Source organism: Lutra lutra, chromosome 1, assembly GCF_902655055.1.
Source record: "Lutra lutra chromosome 1, mLutLut1.2, whole genome shotgun sequence".
Lineage (NCBI taxonomy): Eukaryota > Metazoa > Chordata > Mammalia > Carnivora > Mustelidae > Lutra > Lutra lutra.
In genome coordinates, this window is record NC_062278.1 from 33,283,728 (window position 1) to 33,301,765 (window position 18,038).

The window sequence follows — 18,038 nt, forward strand, 5'->3', positions numbered from 1 at the left end:
CCATACATTGTTCCTTCTAACACACTAAGTAATCACACAAACATAAAAGATGTTTCTAAATGCTATTTTTTGTATAAATTTTTTGTACAAAAAAGTAAATTGATATTTCAGTTGAGAATATGTTCATACAACAGTGTTGAGTATACTTTAACAAATTATATGTACAAAAGATATTTCTAAGAATGGCGATTTTATATGTGAATAATTAAAGTGTCATTCCAGGAATGACTGGGTTCCCCACATCTTCAAAGGCACACAAATAAAAGATGTTTCTAGGAATAGAGGCTGTCTATATGAATACAAAGTGTTATTGCAGTGGATAATGGGGTTCAACACAATTGGTGTATTCAATAACCTGGAAAAAGCCTATGTATAAAAGATGTTTTTAATAATGTTAAATGCAAGGGGTGCCTGGGTGGCTCATTGGGATAAAGCCTCTGTCTTTGGCTCAGGTCATGATCTCAGGCTCCTGGGATCAAGCCCCGCATAGGGCTCTCTTCTCAGCAGGGAGCCTGCTTCCCTTCCTCTCTCTCTGCCTGGCTTTCTGCCTACTTGTGATCTCTGTGTGTCAAATAAATAAATAACATCTTTAAAGAGAAAAAAGAAATGTTAAATGTGTATGTGAATTACTGCAGTATTAGTTTATAGAAAGAATCTATTCACCAGTGGGTGATATATGGAAATCACTATGCATGGGCACATGTATAAATGGTGTTTCTAAGGATAATAAAATTGTGTTGTATCAGGAAAAATAAACATGATCCATAAACAAAAAAGATTGGATAATTTGGATTTTATTAAAAATGTCTGCTCTCCAAAAGACACTTTTGGAAAATGAGTACATAAACCACAGACAGGAGGAAATATTTGAAAAACATGTATACGAGAAAGGATTTATATTCAACATATACAAAGAAGTCTTAAAGCTCAACAAAAATGAAACAAACAACCCAATTAAAAACTAAGTGAAAAATCTGAATAGACACGTCTCTGGAGAAGAGATACATATATCAAATTAAGCATATGAAAATGTGCTCAATGTCATATGTTTCTAGGGAATTGCAAATTAAAACAACAAGGAGGTATCAATATACTCTATTAGATGTCTAAAACGCAAAACCACTGACAGCACCAAAAGCTAGCAGAATGGAGAGCAACAGGAACTCTCATTTGTTGCTGGTAGGAAAGCTAAGTGGTATATAAAAAGTTTGCCAGTTTTTTAAAAGGGTAAAACTTAATTCTATCATAAAAGTTCTTGGTTGAAAAAATCTTATAAAACTATAGTTTTGAGAAAACGATGCCAAAAATAAGATCCAATGAAGATTCAATGAACATAATAATAACATTAGTTATAGGTTGGTTAAGGAGTACTCTTACCTTCTAATCAGGACTAACCAATTTTTATTATATCCACCATTTAATTGGTAAATACTTAGCAACTACTCTTTTCTGTACATAATTAACTTTTAGTGCACTTTTGAAAGCAAAGTATTACAAAGTCAGTTCTTGTTATTGCATTGGAATTATCTAGAATCTAGCAAACACAGAAAAAGAGCACAGTATCTACTGAAACTACTTTTGTCTAACTAGGAACTTCTGTGAAAAAAAAATACAAAAGTGAAATTTTCAAAATGCATTATTAATTTCGGCACTGCGCATACTGGTTAGGAATTTCAGCTATCTTAATGATAGGAAGATCCCAAGTTTCCTGATACAAGATTTCTACAACTGAGAAAGACACTTCTACCAAGAAGAAAAAAAGTGAGCCTTTAAATGGAGATATTTTAATTGTGTTTGTATTCTTACTATATTTCCTTACATTCACCAAGTGTGTGGCTTTAAGATAGTAATCTATTAAGAAAAGTTCATACCAGTGAATAGTTGTGCCTTTGCCTAAAACAGCTTTGAGGACCATGAGGAATGTGTTAGCCTCAATTTCCTTCCATCTATCATATTTCATTGATTCAAAGATACTTTCCCCCCATATTCTGACTCTGAATTCTTACAGTTGATGGCATCTCACAATCATTACGAGCCAGACAGCAATTTTGATGTGATTGTCATCGCCTGTGATGTGATTACTTGGTCATAACTGTTCACACTGCTGACATTGCGATTGAGTTATGTGCATTATGGGGGATATACAAGTTGAGTTTAATTATCATTTAAAATGTCTTCCACAAGTCCACTATAATTGAGCACTGTCAGTAAATATAATTGTTATTTGAAGCTTAGAAGCAAAATTTCAGAAATAGATTTGACATCCCTGAAGGAAATGTTTATTGTTGGAGGAATGGTCACAGATCTGTATTTTTTGTGAGGCAAAAATTAAGTTACTGAAGAAAAGAAGATAGAACAGGTCTAGATAGAATATGTCTACTTTCTGAGAAATTTCAAAAAGATTGCTTTTACCCACCTAATTAAATGCAAAAGAAACTGTCTGTTCCTCTAGGAGAGATGAAAAAAACTTCAAAGCATTAAGAGGCTGGTCTGATTAATGCACCAGACAAAACTATCCTTAAGACATCGCTCAAGGCTTAAGCGGTAGTTATATTTTTTTCCTAGCCACACATAATGGCATATCTTACAATCACGGTCGCCTTACAGTTGGTGACATTCAGTATCTTCAAAGAATGTGAAATCAGCTATAAAACGCTTCTTATTCTGCAACTATTTAAAAAATGCAATTTTCTCATCATATTAGAAAATAAAAACCCAAGAAAAGGAAAAATATATGCGCAATGGAAAAAAGATAAGAATTTATTAGAGTCACAGGTTACAAGGAAAATCTACAATCCAGTAAGCGACGACATGTCAAGGACAAGACTGGCAGCACAGGATTCTGGGTACCCACTCTCAGCTTATAGTCAGAGTTACGCCATGCTCATGCCTCTAATTCAATTCCACATCATGCTGTGGGACTCCACAGAGTTAACATCCCAATAAAAGTGAAAGACTATGTCAATAGAAAAATAAGAAATTATGTATTTCAATAGAATTTTTTTCATATATAAGAAATTCAGTCATCTGTATATCTATGTTGCCTAAGTATTATCTAATAAGTTAGAGAATCGGTATTGATATGGATGGGAAAATATTATAATTCTTATCTTTTATGAGGATTCAAACATTAACCTCTATGTCAGCCTGTATGTATTCACCAGACCTATATGAATAATTTGGAATAAATACACATACTCTCATATATACACACCTATATTTAAATATGTATTTAAATTTATGTATTTACATACAAGTGTTATATACATGTATATGCATGCACACATAAATATGCATATTATGAAACATTTATGTGTATACATATAATGTCATATCTTCTTCCAAAATTGGCACAGTGGATTCTTATTTTGGGGAAAAGTTTAGTTTTTATACTTTCAAGGCGCTCACATGTGTTCAGCCTTTCATGTGGAAGTATTTATATATTCTTTCTATTTTAATAGTCCAAAGTACCCATTTTAGTTATCAATTATTTAAACAAAAGAAGTACTTTTCACAGCCATTCTCCCATGTGAATACGTGGCAGAGGCTGGGTCTGTTTATACAACAAAGGGCACAGGCGTGTGGACAGAAGAGATCCGCAAGTGAAGAAAAAGAATAAATGAACGCTCACTACCTCGAGTGAAGAGTTGAATGAAGTAATGACAGCCTCTTAGGCAAACAGAATTTTTTACAAAAGCCTTTCTCTACCCTCAGGCACAATTACAACAGCTGTACCATAGAGCCTCTATCAGTCATAATCTAGAATAGTGCCTCTTTCTATTAACCAAGCGATAGAGGAGCAAAAATTACTTTCACCGGCCCATATGAGGCACTCTGTTTGCTGCACTGAATTCTGATGGCTTAATTAGGTGGCTCGTGTGGCACATGGGGTTTTGTAAGCACATGGGGTTCATCGCAAAGACTGTATCATCAAAGCAGAGGAGTCATGGGCTCTACAGCTAGATTACAAATCCGGGTTTCTTCATTGAGTGTCTTGTCACTGACTGTGTCTGTCAGTTTGCTTCCATCTACTTAAGCAATTAGATAAAGCCTCACCCTAGCAGACCAAGGCTAATAAAGAGCCATGGGATCGAGGACAGCTGGCAATTTCTCTAGTTATGAAGGTCACATCTTCAACTGAGGGATAGCCTATAGAAAATAAGGAACGTGCTCTATTTTTTTGGATATTTGTTCTCTTTCAAGTCCTGACATGGAATGCCACAGAATTTCCAATTCTATTTAAGACCCACAAACACACAAAAACTTAAAAAAAAAAAAAAGGTCACATCACTATGTCAACGGATTTAATAATCAAAGAATTTCAAAAATGTGTTTTTGTCAGTAAAGGAATATGAAGAAAAATCCTGGAAAACAATTATACTAAGAGAGTAAATCATATATACCATATATTTTAACAGCCATTTACTCCACAGTTTGGTTATATTATTTATTTTATGAGTGCTAACTTTAACTTGGTTAATTGTCCAGAAAAATTCAAGCAGTTTTAATATAGATACAAGAGACAATAGCAAATAATATATGTATTCATTCATATATATGCATATGTATATATATTCATAAATATGTATATGTACATATAGACATTCATATATATGTGTATATATACATGCACACATATGTACATGATGGGTGACTCTAAATAGCATTACAGATGACCATTTCGAACTGAAGTCCAACAAAAATCATAACGCAATTAGCAGTTCGAAGACCTGATACAAGTGTACTATTATGCTCATACATTTTTTACTTGATCTTTTAAAATAATTATATATTATAAATCATCTAACAATAAATATGCATTAAATCAAATCATAATGTAGCAGTCTATGTCTACCTAATTTCATTAATGATGCCACCAGTCTCCCTTCCTGAAACACTGAATCTTAGGGTCATTCTTGACTCTTCTCCTTCCTTCCTTTCACTTCCTATGGTCCCTCTGACTCTATATCATATCAGATATATATCATATCTATATCATATATCCATATGTTTTGCAAATCTCTTTTCCTTCTCTGTTGCCTGATCTATACTGAGATTCTGACATTTTTTTTCTGTAATCTCTTCCTCTCATTACCTTATTCATTTATCAATAAACATTCAGTGAATAATTTCTATGTACTACTTACACTTTTAGGTATTGATAATACTTTTGAAAACTTCCAAGAGTGTTTTCCTGTATTTTATCATAATGATCATTTATTGTAACTAACAAAGTAGATGAATAATTGATTTTCATTATTTTTGCCTACTCCAGAAAGACAATTTTTTTATATTTACATTTTTACATTTAAAGCCTCTTAGCCTCATATAAAAGGTTCCTCAAGATTTGAGCTTCAAATCTCTTCAGATTCATCTCCAAACTTCCAGTAATAATGCACTTTTCCTTTCAACCAAACCACATCACAGTTCTTATAATCTTCATAGCTCTGTCTCCTGGCATGAGTCTGGGATTTTCTTTCCCACTCACCTCTCTCCAACCAGGAAGAACTTACAAAACTAAAGTACATAGCTCACAGTAGGTGCTTAATAAGTGTTCACTTTCCAATAGATTCTTATTTTGTTTGCCTGCTCTGTGAAATGTTCTATGAGGTCCTCAAATTGTCTCTCTAGGCTCTGAAAGGGATTTGGCAAAGACTTTGTCATGGGATCTCATCCTCAATTACATGTCTGTTTTCCTTCAATGGCATCAGTAATTCGTTATTGTGCTACAACCAGAGAGTGCAGATTAGGCTAGTCACACACACTATAGATAATAATAATGTTATTATTAAGGTTATTAAGAACAACTTCTGTATATAAAATTCATTCAGGATCCTGATTTTTTTTTTTAATATTTTATCTTTAATTCAGACACAACACAAACCAATTCTAGCTTTCTCTCTGAAGTATGAACAGACATAAGGAGAGATTAACTTACTGACCAAGGTAACAAAACTAAAATATATAGTAGAGATATTATTCAAACACAGACCCATCCAAACCAAAAGTCATCTTTTCTCCACTATGACATTTTCATGTTTTTAATGTTTCCCGAGTAGTCTTCCCTCCCCCTCCTCTCTTTCTCTTTCTTGGTATGGGTAGATTCTTTATTATTTTGGTTAAAATTAAATTACAAAAAGTTAACATTCAGAGAATATGTGGTTTCTCTTATTTTCTGGCTTTCTAGCTTCCTATAAAACTTATAGAATCCTGTGATACAAAGTTTTACTGTATTTCATTTGTAGTAAATATTTTTTCTAGTTATCACATTTAAGTATAAGTCATGAATTCATATTCTGTCTTTTCATGGCTCTTAAAAGAACTGACTTGCCCACTAGCCACAGTGGCATAGTGTGGGCCAACAATACAGTTAGGGGGCCATGAAAATATTTTAATTTATTTTAAAATCAGAAAAAGAAAATTTACCTTTACAGTCAAAGATTATACTCATGTTAATGGCAACACAAACATTAAAATGTGTTTAATATTCTTTATGGTGGAAGGAACCCATGAAGGCAGAAGTATCTAGGGCTCCCATTAGTTATAAGGCAACACTGGGCTCTTAATCTCTTTTTACAGAAAATTTGCATAATTGCTATGTTACTCTAATTTGGATATAAATTCCCAGACAATTAATGTCTAAAAAAACATTTCGTTAAGGCATGGTCAAAATTTAGGAGAAATTGTACTAATTAGGCAAAACTAAGTATTTTATAAAGCAATTTTTAAAATATATACATTAATTTTCATTGACCCATTGGTTAATGTCTTTCCTCCAGTGTGAATGATATTTCTGAATCTCTAAATATTACTAAGAGACAAAAATAGCAAGAAACATATATAAAAACAAAGCAAAATAAATCAGCAATGGCCTCAAATCTGCATCCCCAAATCCCTGAAATATCTAAAAGAATTATCTTCGAACACTGTTAGTCGCCTTTCCTGTGACTCCTTCCTCAGACAGTAAACATTTCTTAATGTATCCAATTATTTATTGACTTAAATTTTGTCCAAAGCAGTGTTTCTCAAATTATCTGTGTATTAGAGTGATTTGGGGTGTTTATAAAACTTCAGGTTTTGGGGTTTCAAACCCAGGTTCTCTCCGTTTCAGCCATTCTGCTATGAGCCCTAGAAAACTTTACTTTTAATGAACATCTAAAGCATTTCTGAAAAAATAATCTATGGGAAATACATTAAGCGGCAATTCTAGAGTCCTACAAATTCATCAAGTAGCACATAAAATCATATCACTTTTGTTTGTTTACTTATTTATTTATATATATATTTTTACTTTTGTTTATAGTAATACCTCTTTCAGTGCATAATTGAAAGAGCCAAGTAACCTGTTGAAGGATTTTTAAGTTTAAACGTTATATTCTAATAGAAGAGAATTAACTTTTTAAGTTTGTAAAACTGATTTCTGAGTAGTCAATGCAGTTAAAAAAAATCAAACAGCCTAGGAACAAGCGATCTCTATAGACTGCAAATAATACACATTTTCCTTATCACCGCCCATGGCTACTGTGCTGTAGGAACTAATCACAACCATTGGAAAAATCATCCCTGCAGATAAAAAACTTTGTAGGCTGTATATATGCAGCATTAGTTAAATAATGCGCTCCACAAGAAATGTCTGAAGATTCTATCACATTTCAGCTTCAGAAGTAGACTTTCTATTTTATTGTTTTACATTACAAAGGAGATTTTTAAACTCTGAAACAATCCCTCAGATCTACTCAACAAGCCTTGGGCATGCGAAAAAGAAAGCAAAACACATGCAAATTGATATATATGGGAATTGTAGGTATATGCATCCTTATCGTTTCTAGAATTTTACATTAATTCTTTCTTGAAAATTTATAATTTATCTATAAATGATTCAAACCCAGATAACACTTAGCTCCTTGCAATTACCGTCCTCTGTGTAAAACAGCAAGATACTGAAGTGGTGGTGGATGGATAGGTGGGGAGGGTAAGCAGTAAATCATTTCAGACAATTTCACACTCAAGCCTTGTTGACATGAGGCAGGGCAAAGGAAATCACCCTGTCAGCACCTGCATCTTTAATGAAGGAAAATGCTGCTGCACATGCAGAGAAGAGAGAGGGAAAAATAAATCATATTTTAACTCTAAAGTGGGCTGTCGGATTTATTCAAATAGAAATGCAACCTTGTGGGCTCCCCCCTCCCCATGTATCTCCATTTAAAATCTCACAATATACACCTAGAATTCAACCTTGTGGTGTTTTGTGTGTGTGTGTGTGTGTTTCCCACCATAGACGCTCTTCAAATTTTCAGTTCAACCCAGTATATGTGAAATGTATACTTTTAAAACATATCATTTAACATTTGTCTTTCATTGTCTTCCTGACATCTGTTGCAATCAGAGGTGGAGGTTTAAGAAGTGAAGATGGGTATCTGTCAGATTCCTTTGAAAGAGAGATTAAATGAAGATGTGGCATAGCCCAGATAAGGCATGCCTCAGGAGATAACCACAGTTGGCTTAAGAGTACTTTCTATGTAAATAAGAGATGAGGTAAAGTGACAGGACAAACCTCTAACAGGGGTTTTCATTCAGAGGCAGGTTTTCAAAGGCTCTGTAGGCCACGAAGTGCAAGGAGTCTGAATTGTTGGAGGGGCCTAGTCATTCCCAGTATCCGCCTCTTAATTATGCCTTTCTCTTAAAACTGATTCATGGTTTTAAACAAGAGCATTTCTTGATATAAAATGTGTAATTTCTAGGCACCTTCCTGACACTCCAACCACTTCCCATAAAATATTGTAAATAAACAAAATGTAAATATGATAAAACACAAGCTGTTCTAAGGCTGCATTATATAGAAAAACATAAGAGAAATTTTTTAAAAAGTGAGCTCAGTAATCCATCAAGCCAAAGGTTATATTCAAATAATATTTTAATATTTAATGACACCAAGTAACCAAGTCACAGCTTTATTGAAAACCACTGGATTATTTCGCATTTTTTTTTTTTTTTTGTGCCCTGAGGCCTCTTGTGCCTGTCTACACCTCTGCTAATGGCAAGTCATGGAGTTAAGTTCTAGAGACCATATACTTCTTAGTTTTTCAGAAACTTGTGACATTTTCCCATTTATCTGCCTTCTGCAATAAATTTCTGATGAAGGAGAATATTCTTTTTTGCAAGGTGAAGAGTGGGAGAAAATCAGGTGAACGAGAAACTATTTTTAAAAGGACACTGAAAAACTAACTAAATAAAAAATAAAAAAAAAAATAAAAAGACATTGATATTGACCTTCCCGTCTTTGTTCTCTCTAAACTCCCCTAAACTCACTCCAGGTCCAGATCTCTATGGAACTTAAGAAAGCTAGAACCGCAACAACAAAAGGAATCAGGGCCTCAGTTCATGCTAGGATTAACACCAAGGAGAAGAGAATCTGAGGCTGAGGACTCCTTTAGTAGTTTTGTCATCTCCTTAGCCTGAAACCAATGCTCCTGGGGGGGCGGCAGTTAGGGAAATGACTTCCAGTCCACAGGTGTTCCTTTTGAAAAGCTAACAGTATGTTTCTTTTAGCAGGTAAATTACTTTGAAGTAATTCTTGAACTCTGTGATCCTGAACAAGACAGACAGACAACTTTATGCATCCCTTTTTTGGTACTCATATTTCTTTTGAAGGTGTTGCCTCAAAATGGGCCCTCAGTTACGATCTGTAGGACACATTGTTAGTTAACTGATAACTGAGCGATCACCTCTAAAGCCAATTTCCGTATTATATGAAGCAATAAATTCATTTAAGTTCTCCTTAGTTATAAAAATGCTTGCTCTAGAAGAGTAACTACACTTTTGAGAAATTTTAGACCTAAATGTTCAAGTTGGTCTTCTTTGAAATGATATAATGTCTTCTTAAATGAAAAGGTAACTTTATATTTCATACATAAACCTTAGTCCCTCCCACCACACACATTAATGCATGCTTTCCTTCTTCCAGATGTCTAGGTAAAGATGACTCAAACCACATATAATCATTTTGAAATTTCACTACCTGCTTGATAACTAGATCATGGATTAAATTTGTTGACCTTTAATAGTTACTAGCTGGCTAGTTTAAGGATAATTATACCTAAGCTATAATCTAAATCTGTATGTATCTATAATCATTGTTTTCAAAACATTTTCATACTAACACTCTCCTTACCCTGACAATTTGAAAAATGATGGATTATTTTGTACTTAATTTGCATTTTCCACATACTTTAAAAATGCAATTTTTCATATTGCCACTGTTTGATATTGGTCCATTCACTAATTTTAATCATTACTCAACAGAGTTCTGGCAAGGGAAGGGAATATAGAAACAAATTAAAAATAAAAACTTTTACTAATTTCATTAGTGTATTGAGTACAAAGTAGCTAAGTGTACTTTGTTACAACAGACTAAATTTTCTGTATACTTTCACCCTATGGAAATGTTTTCAACACATATAATTCCATTTGTTTATTCACAACATTTCACCTGTTTATCTACCAGGTCCAAGTATCCATTTTAACACAGCAAGGGAAAAAAAAAAAAAAAAAAAGTCAAGCTCCTAGATGATTTGAGAATTCTGATTTGCATGTGGGTACTAATGATAAATTACATATAGTTGTCGAATATTAAAATAAATATAACAGTAAAATAAATAAAACTCAAACTTCAAGTTTTAATGAAACACCATCTGCCATTCTTTTATGAGTAACTTGTCTCAATTATGATTATAAATTAAACCTATCTAAATTAACTACAATTCATTCCCATAGTTTGATCTAAGGAGACAGTTGACATTAGATTTTGATTAGCGTATCAATACATTTTTCTATTTTCCCATACCATAGCACTGGGTTTAGTCAATTTCCTACAGAAGAGTTTAAGGAAAGCTTTTTATAGCAATGTTATTCCTGCACCATTAACAAAATTATGACTTCAAGGGAACCAGTTTCTAACTTCACTGGAAACAATAGAAGTGATGGCAGCATACTGCATTTTTATTCTGACACTGTGCAGCCTGTTAATTAACATGTCACTCCTCTAAAGGAATTTCAGGTTTAAACACTTCACTTTTTTTGATGGCCCTTTTCTATGGTACTAACATGCATTGTAACCGCTTTTCTTTTCGTGTTACACATTTCTTTCCTACTATAATTGTTCTTCCACCACTCTAATTCACTAAGTTAATCTAATAACTCTCTACATGTTTCAGCGACAGTGAATATTTTTGTCCCTTTTCTCACTTTTTCTAGGGAATTAATAAAGCGCTCTGTATTCAAGAATTTTGATCCCTGAAACATGTCAGCACGCAGACTTAAGAAACCATTCACACAGACTTACACGTTTGAAAGCAAATGAACAATTCACAAGACACATAATGAAAAACGAATTTAAAGCAAAGAAACTATACAGGTCATGATTCGATAAAAGAGTGAAACAGATGCTTGGCACTTACCTGGAATAAGCTGGGCCAGGAACAGGTGATCTTTTGACAAGCTGAGGAGTGATATTGTGACCAAAAAAGGAACATGTTTCCATTTCATCTTTGTCCCTTCCTTGCATTACACCCAGCCAGTGACAGATAGGTTTTATCTGGGAGAAAAAACAAAAGAGCAAATTACTTTTTAATGGTTAGCTATGTTGAGATAAAGACAGTATTAAAAATATTTTGTGAAAAATTATAGTTCCAGTGCATTTGAAATATCATTTTTCAAAATGATAAAATACATAAGTAGTTAAATACAACTTACACTAACTCTATTTTAGGATATACATTTGAACAGATACAGTATTTATTAATTTTGAAAATGCACATTCAATCAGATAAAATTAGCAAATAATTCATTGATTTTCTCTACCATTCAGGCAATGCCAGATACATGTTTTTGTTTTCTCACCAATTTAGTTGGAACATTCTCATCAGGACCAGAAAACTTTATGGTCCAGAAAACTTACTCATTTGCTAAGCAAATATTTACAAACAGTTTACAATGAACCAGTCACAATCCCACTTTGAAGATACAGCAGAAGACAAAACTAAATATTCTCTATTCAGGTAGATAAACAATTTGAGGCCACTTTAATTACATCAACTTATAAACACAATAAGAAAAAAAAGTCTATAGATGTTCTATTCTGAACAAAGCACTCAGTTATCAGTCATGATGGACCCAAGAAATATAAAATAGTGCCTTGTAGATGATGACTTTAACAGAAGGCAGAACAAAACTGCAGGAATTCCGGGGGAAGACTGATCAGTTTTACTTGGGAGAACCAACCAAACTTATATTAAAGACATGGCACTTGAGATATGAGATGGTATTTGATAAATAGAAAAGGAAATGCTATTTAAAATGAGAGAACAAAATAACCAAATATTCAAAGGAAATGTATATATACGTGTGTGTGTGTATTCCAATAACACATTGATATATTCAGGGAACTGTAAGGGGAGTTATTTGGCTGATGATAGAGTTTGCCATAATACAATATGATAGAAAACTGAAAAGATAAAGACAGGTAATGAGGAATCGCTGTAGAGTTTAATGATAGATAATAATATGATTCAAATTATTGAGAAGATAACTCTGATAAGAATGTGAAGGATATAAAGTAATTATGAAGGAAATTAGCATGGAGGTTATAACCACAGTACAGAGACTTATAAAAATGTTTACAAAGGACCCTGGGAAAGGAAATGAAACCAATGGCTGCTGTTGGGGTCAGGAGTCGGGGGACATTACACAAGAACACTTTGCAGGACTTAATGTTAGATTTAGGAGATAGGATGTAGAAAGACATGTAGTCATTTAGTCAAAAATACCTAAATAAATCTAGTACAATAAAAAGTGTAATTGTGTTTCCAAAGAAAAAGAAATTTCTGTCACACATTTTGTGACACTCAGAATGCCAACTTGAGAAACGGATGACCTACTTGACCCAGTAGGTTTATCCACACAAAGCTGTCATCAACTTGCGTAGGTGAGCGGAGCTGTCCTTGCTTTCTTACTTATCACTGTCCGGTTAATTACCAAGTTTTCCTTTAGCAGAGCCTCCTAATCCTTCTTCCAGACACTTGCAATCACTGAACTTACTTAAGATATTTGCAGATTACTTCTTCTTTTTAAGAATTCTGCAAGCCCCTCCTGACTAAGCTAGAACCTTGCCTGCAAAGAAATACTCTTTGGCTACTATAGGTTCATATTTGTTCAGATGTGTTATCCATTTTCCTTGTCTTGGAGCTAATGCTTTTGTAACTCTCCTTCCCCTGGTATTCTACACATAAATGACATCACATACCCACATTATCTTAAATGTCTCATCTGTTTTAAGTGTCGGATGGGAGTAGAAAGTAGATTGGATTTCAGATCATCGCAAACCTAGATGAACAGTTTCACTCTTCAATCCATACTCTGTGGTTGTTAGTTTGTCCAAAGGCTTCTTCTCAGTTATTCCTTGGTGTTTTCGCTTCTAGTCACATTTCTCAGTGATGTATGGATGACCAGTTCTTCCAGAGAAAATGTATAAATATACTGCATTGTAGTAATTTCTGCCTGACTGGGTTTTGATATAACAGATACCCTGTCATCTTGGATTCTGCTTGCCTAGGGATATTCTCATCTTCCTCCTCCAATATTTGATTATTATGTGCACTAGATATCAGAGTCCCCATTTTGAGATAAACCCTAGATCTCATATTCCTTTTATGTGCATAAGCCGTTTTGCTTCAGCTTTTGATGTAAATAAAAGCATGCATGAACCTAGAGGCTGTTTATGATTTGATTATTATTTGAAAATTTAGAATTATTATATTAGTTAAATGATACTTTAAAATATATTTATTGAAAGTATATATATTTATTGAAACTGAGATTTTCAACTGTGGTTGGTTATACTCTAACAATTTCATTAGTAATTATATATAACTTAGAGACACCTGCGTCACTCAGTCGTTAAGCCTCTGCCTTTGGCTCGGGTCATGATCCAGGACCCTCGGATCGAGCCCCATATTGGGCTCCTTGCTCAGTGGGAAGCCTGTTTCTTCCTCTCCCACTCTCTCCCTGCTTATGCTTCCTCTCTTGCTGGGTCTCTCTCTGTCAAATAAATAAAATCTTAAAAAAAAAATATATATATATATATGTATATGTATATATATATATATAACTTATTGGCTGCCAGTAGCCATGGGTAAAATAAAACTCCATATCAAACATGTACATTCTTCTTTTAAAATCAGTGAAACAGAGGCACCTAAGTGGCTCAGTCGGTTAACCTTCCACTTTCTGATTTCTGCTCAGGTCATGATCTCATGGATGGGGAGACAGCCCAGTGTCCAGCTCTCCACTCAGGGGGGAATCTGCTTGAGAGTCTCTCCTTTTGCCCCTCCCCCCACTCATGCTCATTCTCTCTCCCTCTCTCTCTCTAATAAATAAATAAATCTTAAGAAAATAGCCTTTAAAAAATGAAATCAATGCAATAATCATAAGAAAATAAACCTGTCAGTATAAATATGTATTATAATTGGTTGAACTCCTGTCAGTTATCTTAATAGGTAGATATTATTTCAAATTTTAAGAATGTTTTAGTATATTCATAAGACCAAATTTTATTATCTAAGGATAAATCTGTGAATTTATATGGTAATTGGCTAGTACTACAGCATGATATTTTTTAAAAAGATTTTATTTATTTATTTGACAGACAGAGATCACATGCAGGAGGAGAGGCAGGCAGAGAGAGAGGGGGAAGCAGGCTCCCTGCTGAGCAGAGAGCCCAAAGTGGGGCTCGATCTCAGCACCCTGAGATCATGACCTGAGCCGAAGGCAGAGGGTTAACCCAATGAGTCACCCAGGTGCCCCTACAGCATGATTTTTAGGTAGAACCCACAAATCAAAAGTGGCAACTACCTCATTTGCTTTGGACACTTATCATAATCGCTTGAAATTCTGATCTTCAAGAGGCTTGTCTAAAAATGAAAGTACCCGGGACACCTGGGTGGCTCAGTGGGTTATGCTACTGCCTTCAGCTCAGGTCATGATCTCAGGGTCCTGGGATCGAGCCCCACATCAGGCTGTCTGCTCAGCAGGGAGCCTGTTTCCCCTTCCCTGCCTGCCTTTCTGCCTACTTGAGATCTCTCTTTGTCAAATAAATAAATAAAATCTTTTTTAAAAAATGAAAGTACCCTAAGAATACACTAACCCCTTATTTAAAATCACATATTTTGATATATTAATAATAAGACAATTGATTTCAGTAAACAATATGATATAATTGCATTTGGATGCTGAGTATTACAATATAGTAAATTCACCCATCATAAACACAACCCCCTATGAACACATGAACAGTTTTCTCCATAGATGTATATATATAGGGCCTATTATCAAAGTACCAAGAATGTGAATTCATATGGTTTTGAATTAAAGAAACATGACATGAGAAAAGAGAAAAACATTTACAATATCCCTTTCTGTTGTGAAATATTAGGCTATGAGAGTACAGAATTATTTAATGTAATATAATGCTTTGAAGTATAATTCTGTTGGCTGGAAAGCCTGAATGGTGCAGTTGGTTGAGCATCTGACTCTTGATTTCGGCTCAGGTCATGATCTCAGGGTCGTGAGATGGAGTCCCACATGGGGTTCTGTGCTAAGTGTGGAGTCTGCTTGGGATTCTCTCACTCCCTCTCCCTTTGCCCCTCTTACTTGTGCTTTCTCTCTCTCTCAAATAAATAAATAAATCTTTAAAAAATACATATGTATATTTATATAATTTTGTTGGGATTGATAAATCTATGGAAGTAACCTAATGCACTATTCTAGAAGCATAGATGGGAATACTAAGTTCTTGGGTATGAATCTCAGCTCTACCACTCAGATGTTGTCTGACTTTGGGCAAAAAATTTTAAGCTTTCTTAGTCTCCTCTTTCTCAAACATAAAATGTGAATAATAATAATAGCCATGTCATCAGGTGAGATAATATGCATGAAATGTCTAGAAGAGTGTCTGTTTCATCGTCTAATATCTATTAGTATTAATAACCCATGACTCCCAACTTCAAACCGTATCAATGAGGTTCCTCCAAGATGAAGATGGAACACATCTTTGATTTGTATTTACATGTTGCTTCACATTTGAATAGTGTCTGTTTTAGGTTGAACTTCTAAGATACTAGGGGTTTTGATTTCATTTAATGAACTTCATTAAGTTAAATCTATATATGATAAAATGAACCTCTTTACAGTGTAGGTTTAAATTTAACAAACATATAAGCTATGCAGTGTCCACCCCAATGATGATACTGATACTTCCCATGGGGGCTTTGGTGGTAACAGCTAATAAGTTATATGCATGTGCTGTGCAAGTATGTGAGTTGCTAATGTACATTTTCTTTCTTTTTTTTTTAAAGATTTTATTTACTTATTTGGCAGAGATCACAAGTAGGTAGAGAGGCAGGCAGACAGAGAGAGGAGGAAGCAGGCTCCCTGCTGAGCAGAGAGCCTGATGTGGGACTTGATCCCAGGACCCTGGAATCATGACCTGAGCTGAAGGCAGAGGCTTTAACCTACTGAGCCACCCAGGTGCCTGCTAATGTACATTTTCAAATAAAAACAAAGGCATTGCCTGCCTGCTTTCAGAGGAAGATTGCCTTAAAGAGAGTTTTAACTTGTTCTACCAATTATTATGAACTTTCTTGGAAAGTAGAAAAGTTCCATAAGAAATTAATTTGGGTAAATGCATGGTTCAACAAAGTAAAAAAATACTTCTTTAGGCACACATTTTGGATCACTGAAAAGATCACAAACATTCCCTTAGCATATCAGTGTATCACGATGAGTACATTTCAATCTCTTCTGAAACATTTCAGCATAGGTAGTGCACCCCCACTCCCTCATATTTAGAACAGAAACTACATTTACCAAGGCTTTCCCTGTTACTAACCAAAATTTGCTCTTAAGTTACACTACTCTCTTATTTTTCCTTTTCAGTTGAAAACAAAAAGCGCTCTGGGAAACCAAGATTATTGTTGGAGTCTCCTCCTCTCTGCCTTTTCATCGTGTTCAGCTTCTATTTAACTGATTATCACCCGAGGAGTCAAAAGTTACAACAGCTGGAAATGTTTCATAACAACAAAACCAGCAACTGTTGATTTCCTCTGTCCTAGTCTTAGATAAAAGAAACAACAGTGGCCAGTAGGTAAGAGGTGAGCCCAAAAGCTGGCCGGCCTTGAGAGATCAATGACCAGAAAAGGCCAGACTCCTCTTGAATTCTGCCCATAATAGATGAATCAGTCAGCATTCTACACAGAGTAAGAAGATACTCTCCCTTTTCACAAATGAGATAAACTGAAAGTTTGGTCTACTCAAATGGGACTATTCTCCTAGAGCACCTAGAGGAAAATCAATCATGAAAAATTAAAGGTTTCTACTGAAAACAGTCTTTGGAAAATGTTGGAAATTTAAAAAAAAATAGAATTTTAAAAAATCCAAAATTAATTTTGATGAGGCAGCTATGCATAAACAAATGATAAATATTTTTGCACAGTTAATATAATGGAGAGCTCTGTGCCAGGCAGTGGAGATTCATATTGCTATGAAACAAATCCACATTCTTCATGTTAGAGCAGCAGAAAATTTATTATGTATTTGTAACAAAGACACAAAGGATAAAGTTGGCCATGGAGGAGCCTGATGATGGGGAGGGAACTGCGATGGCCTAGGCTTCACAGGGTGTGTTGAAGTCACACAAATGCAGAAACCAGAAAAAGAGAGTGAGGAGAGACAACCAATGTGTGGTTAAATGTTGTTAAAACAGAAGATATGTGTAAAAAATAAAAATAAGTAAGACACAATCTATAGGTAGCACCTCACAGTTTACTTATTAGCCCATCAGATTTGATTATTATCAGGAAGATAATACATGAATTGCTATCTTCCATATGACAATATGAGTTCAGAATCTTCACGAGACTTGTCTGCATGAATGTATATAGTTCGCACATATAAGTGAACTGAAATCAACTCTATTTTTCTTTCCA

General features: G+C 34.4%; 1 protein-coding gene across 3 annotated transcripts in view; it reads right to left on the minus strand.

The window, feature by feature from the left end:
- ROBO1 (roundabout guidance receptor 1) overlaps positions 1–18,038 on the minus strand; it is a 1,187,644-nt gene that overhangs the window by 1,004,304 nt on the left and 165,302 nt on the right. For all 3 annotated transcript variants that reach the window (XM_047722064.1, XM_047722068.1, XM_047722063.1), the window contains exon 2: positions 11,457–11,593. In XM_047722064.1, coding sequence (XP_047578020.1) covers positions 11,457–11,544 — 88 coding nt within the window. In that variant the 5' untranslated portion in view covers positions 11,545–11,593. The remainder of the gene's footprint in view (positions 1–11,456; positions 11,594–18,038) is intronic.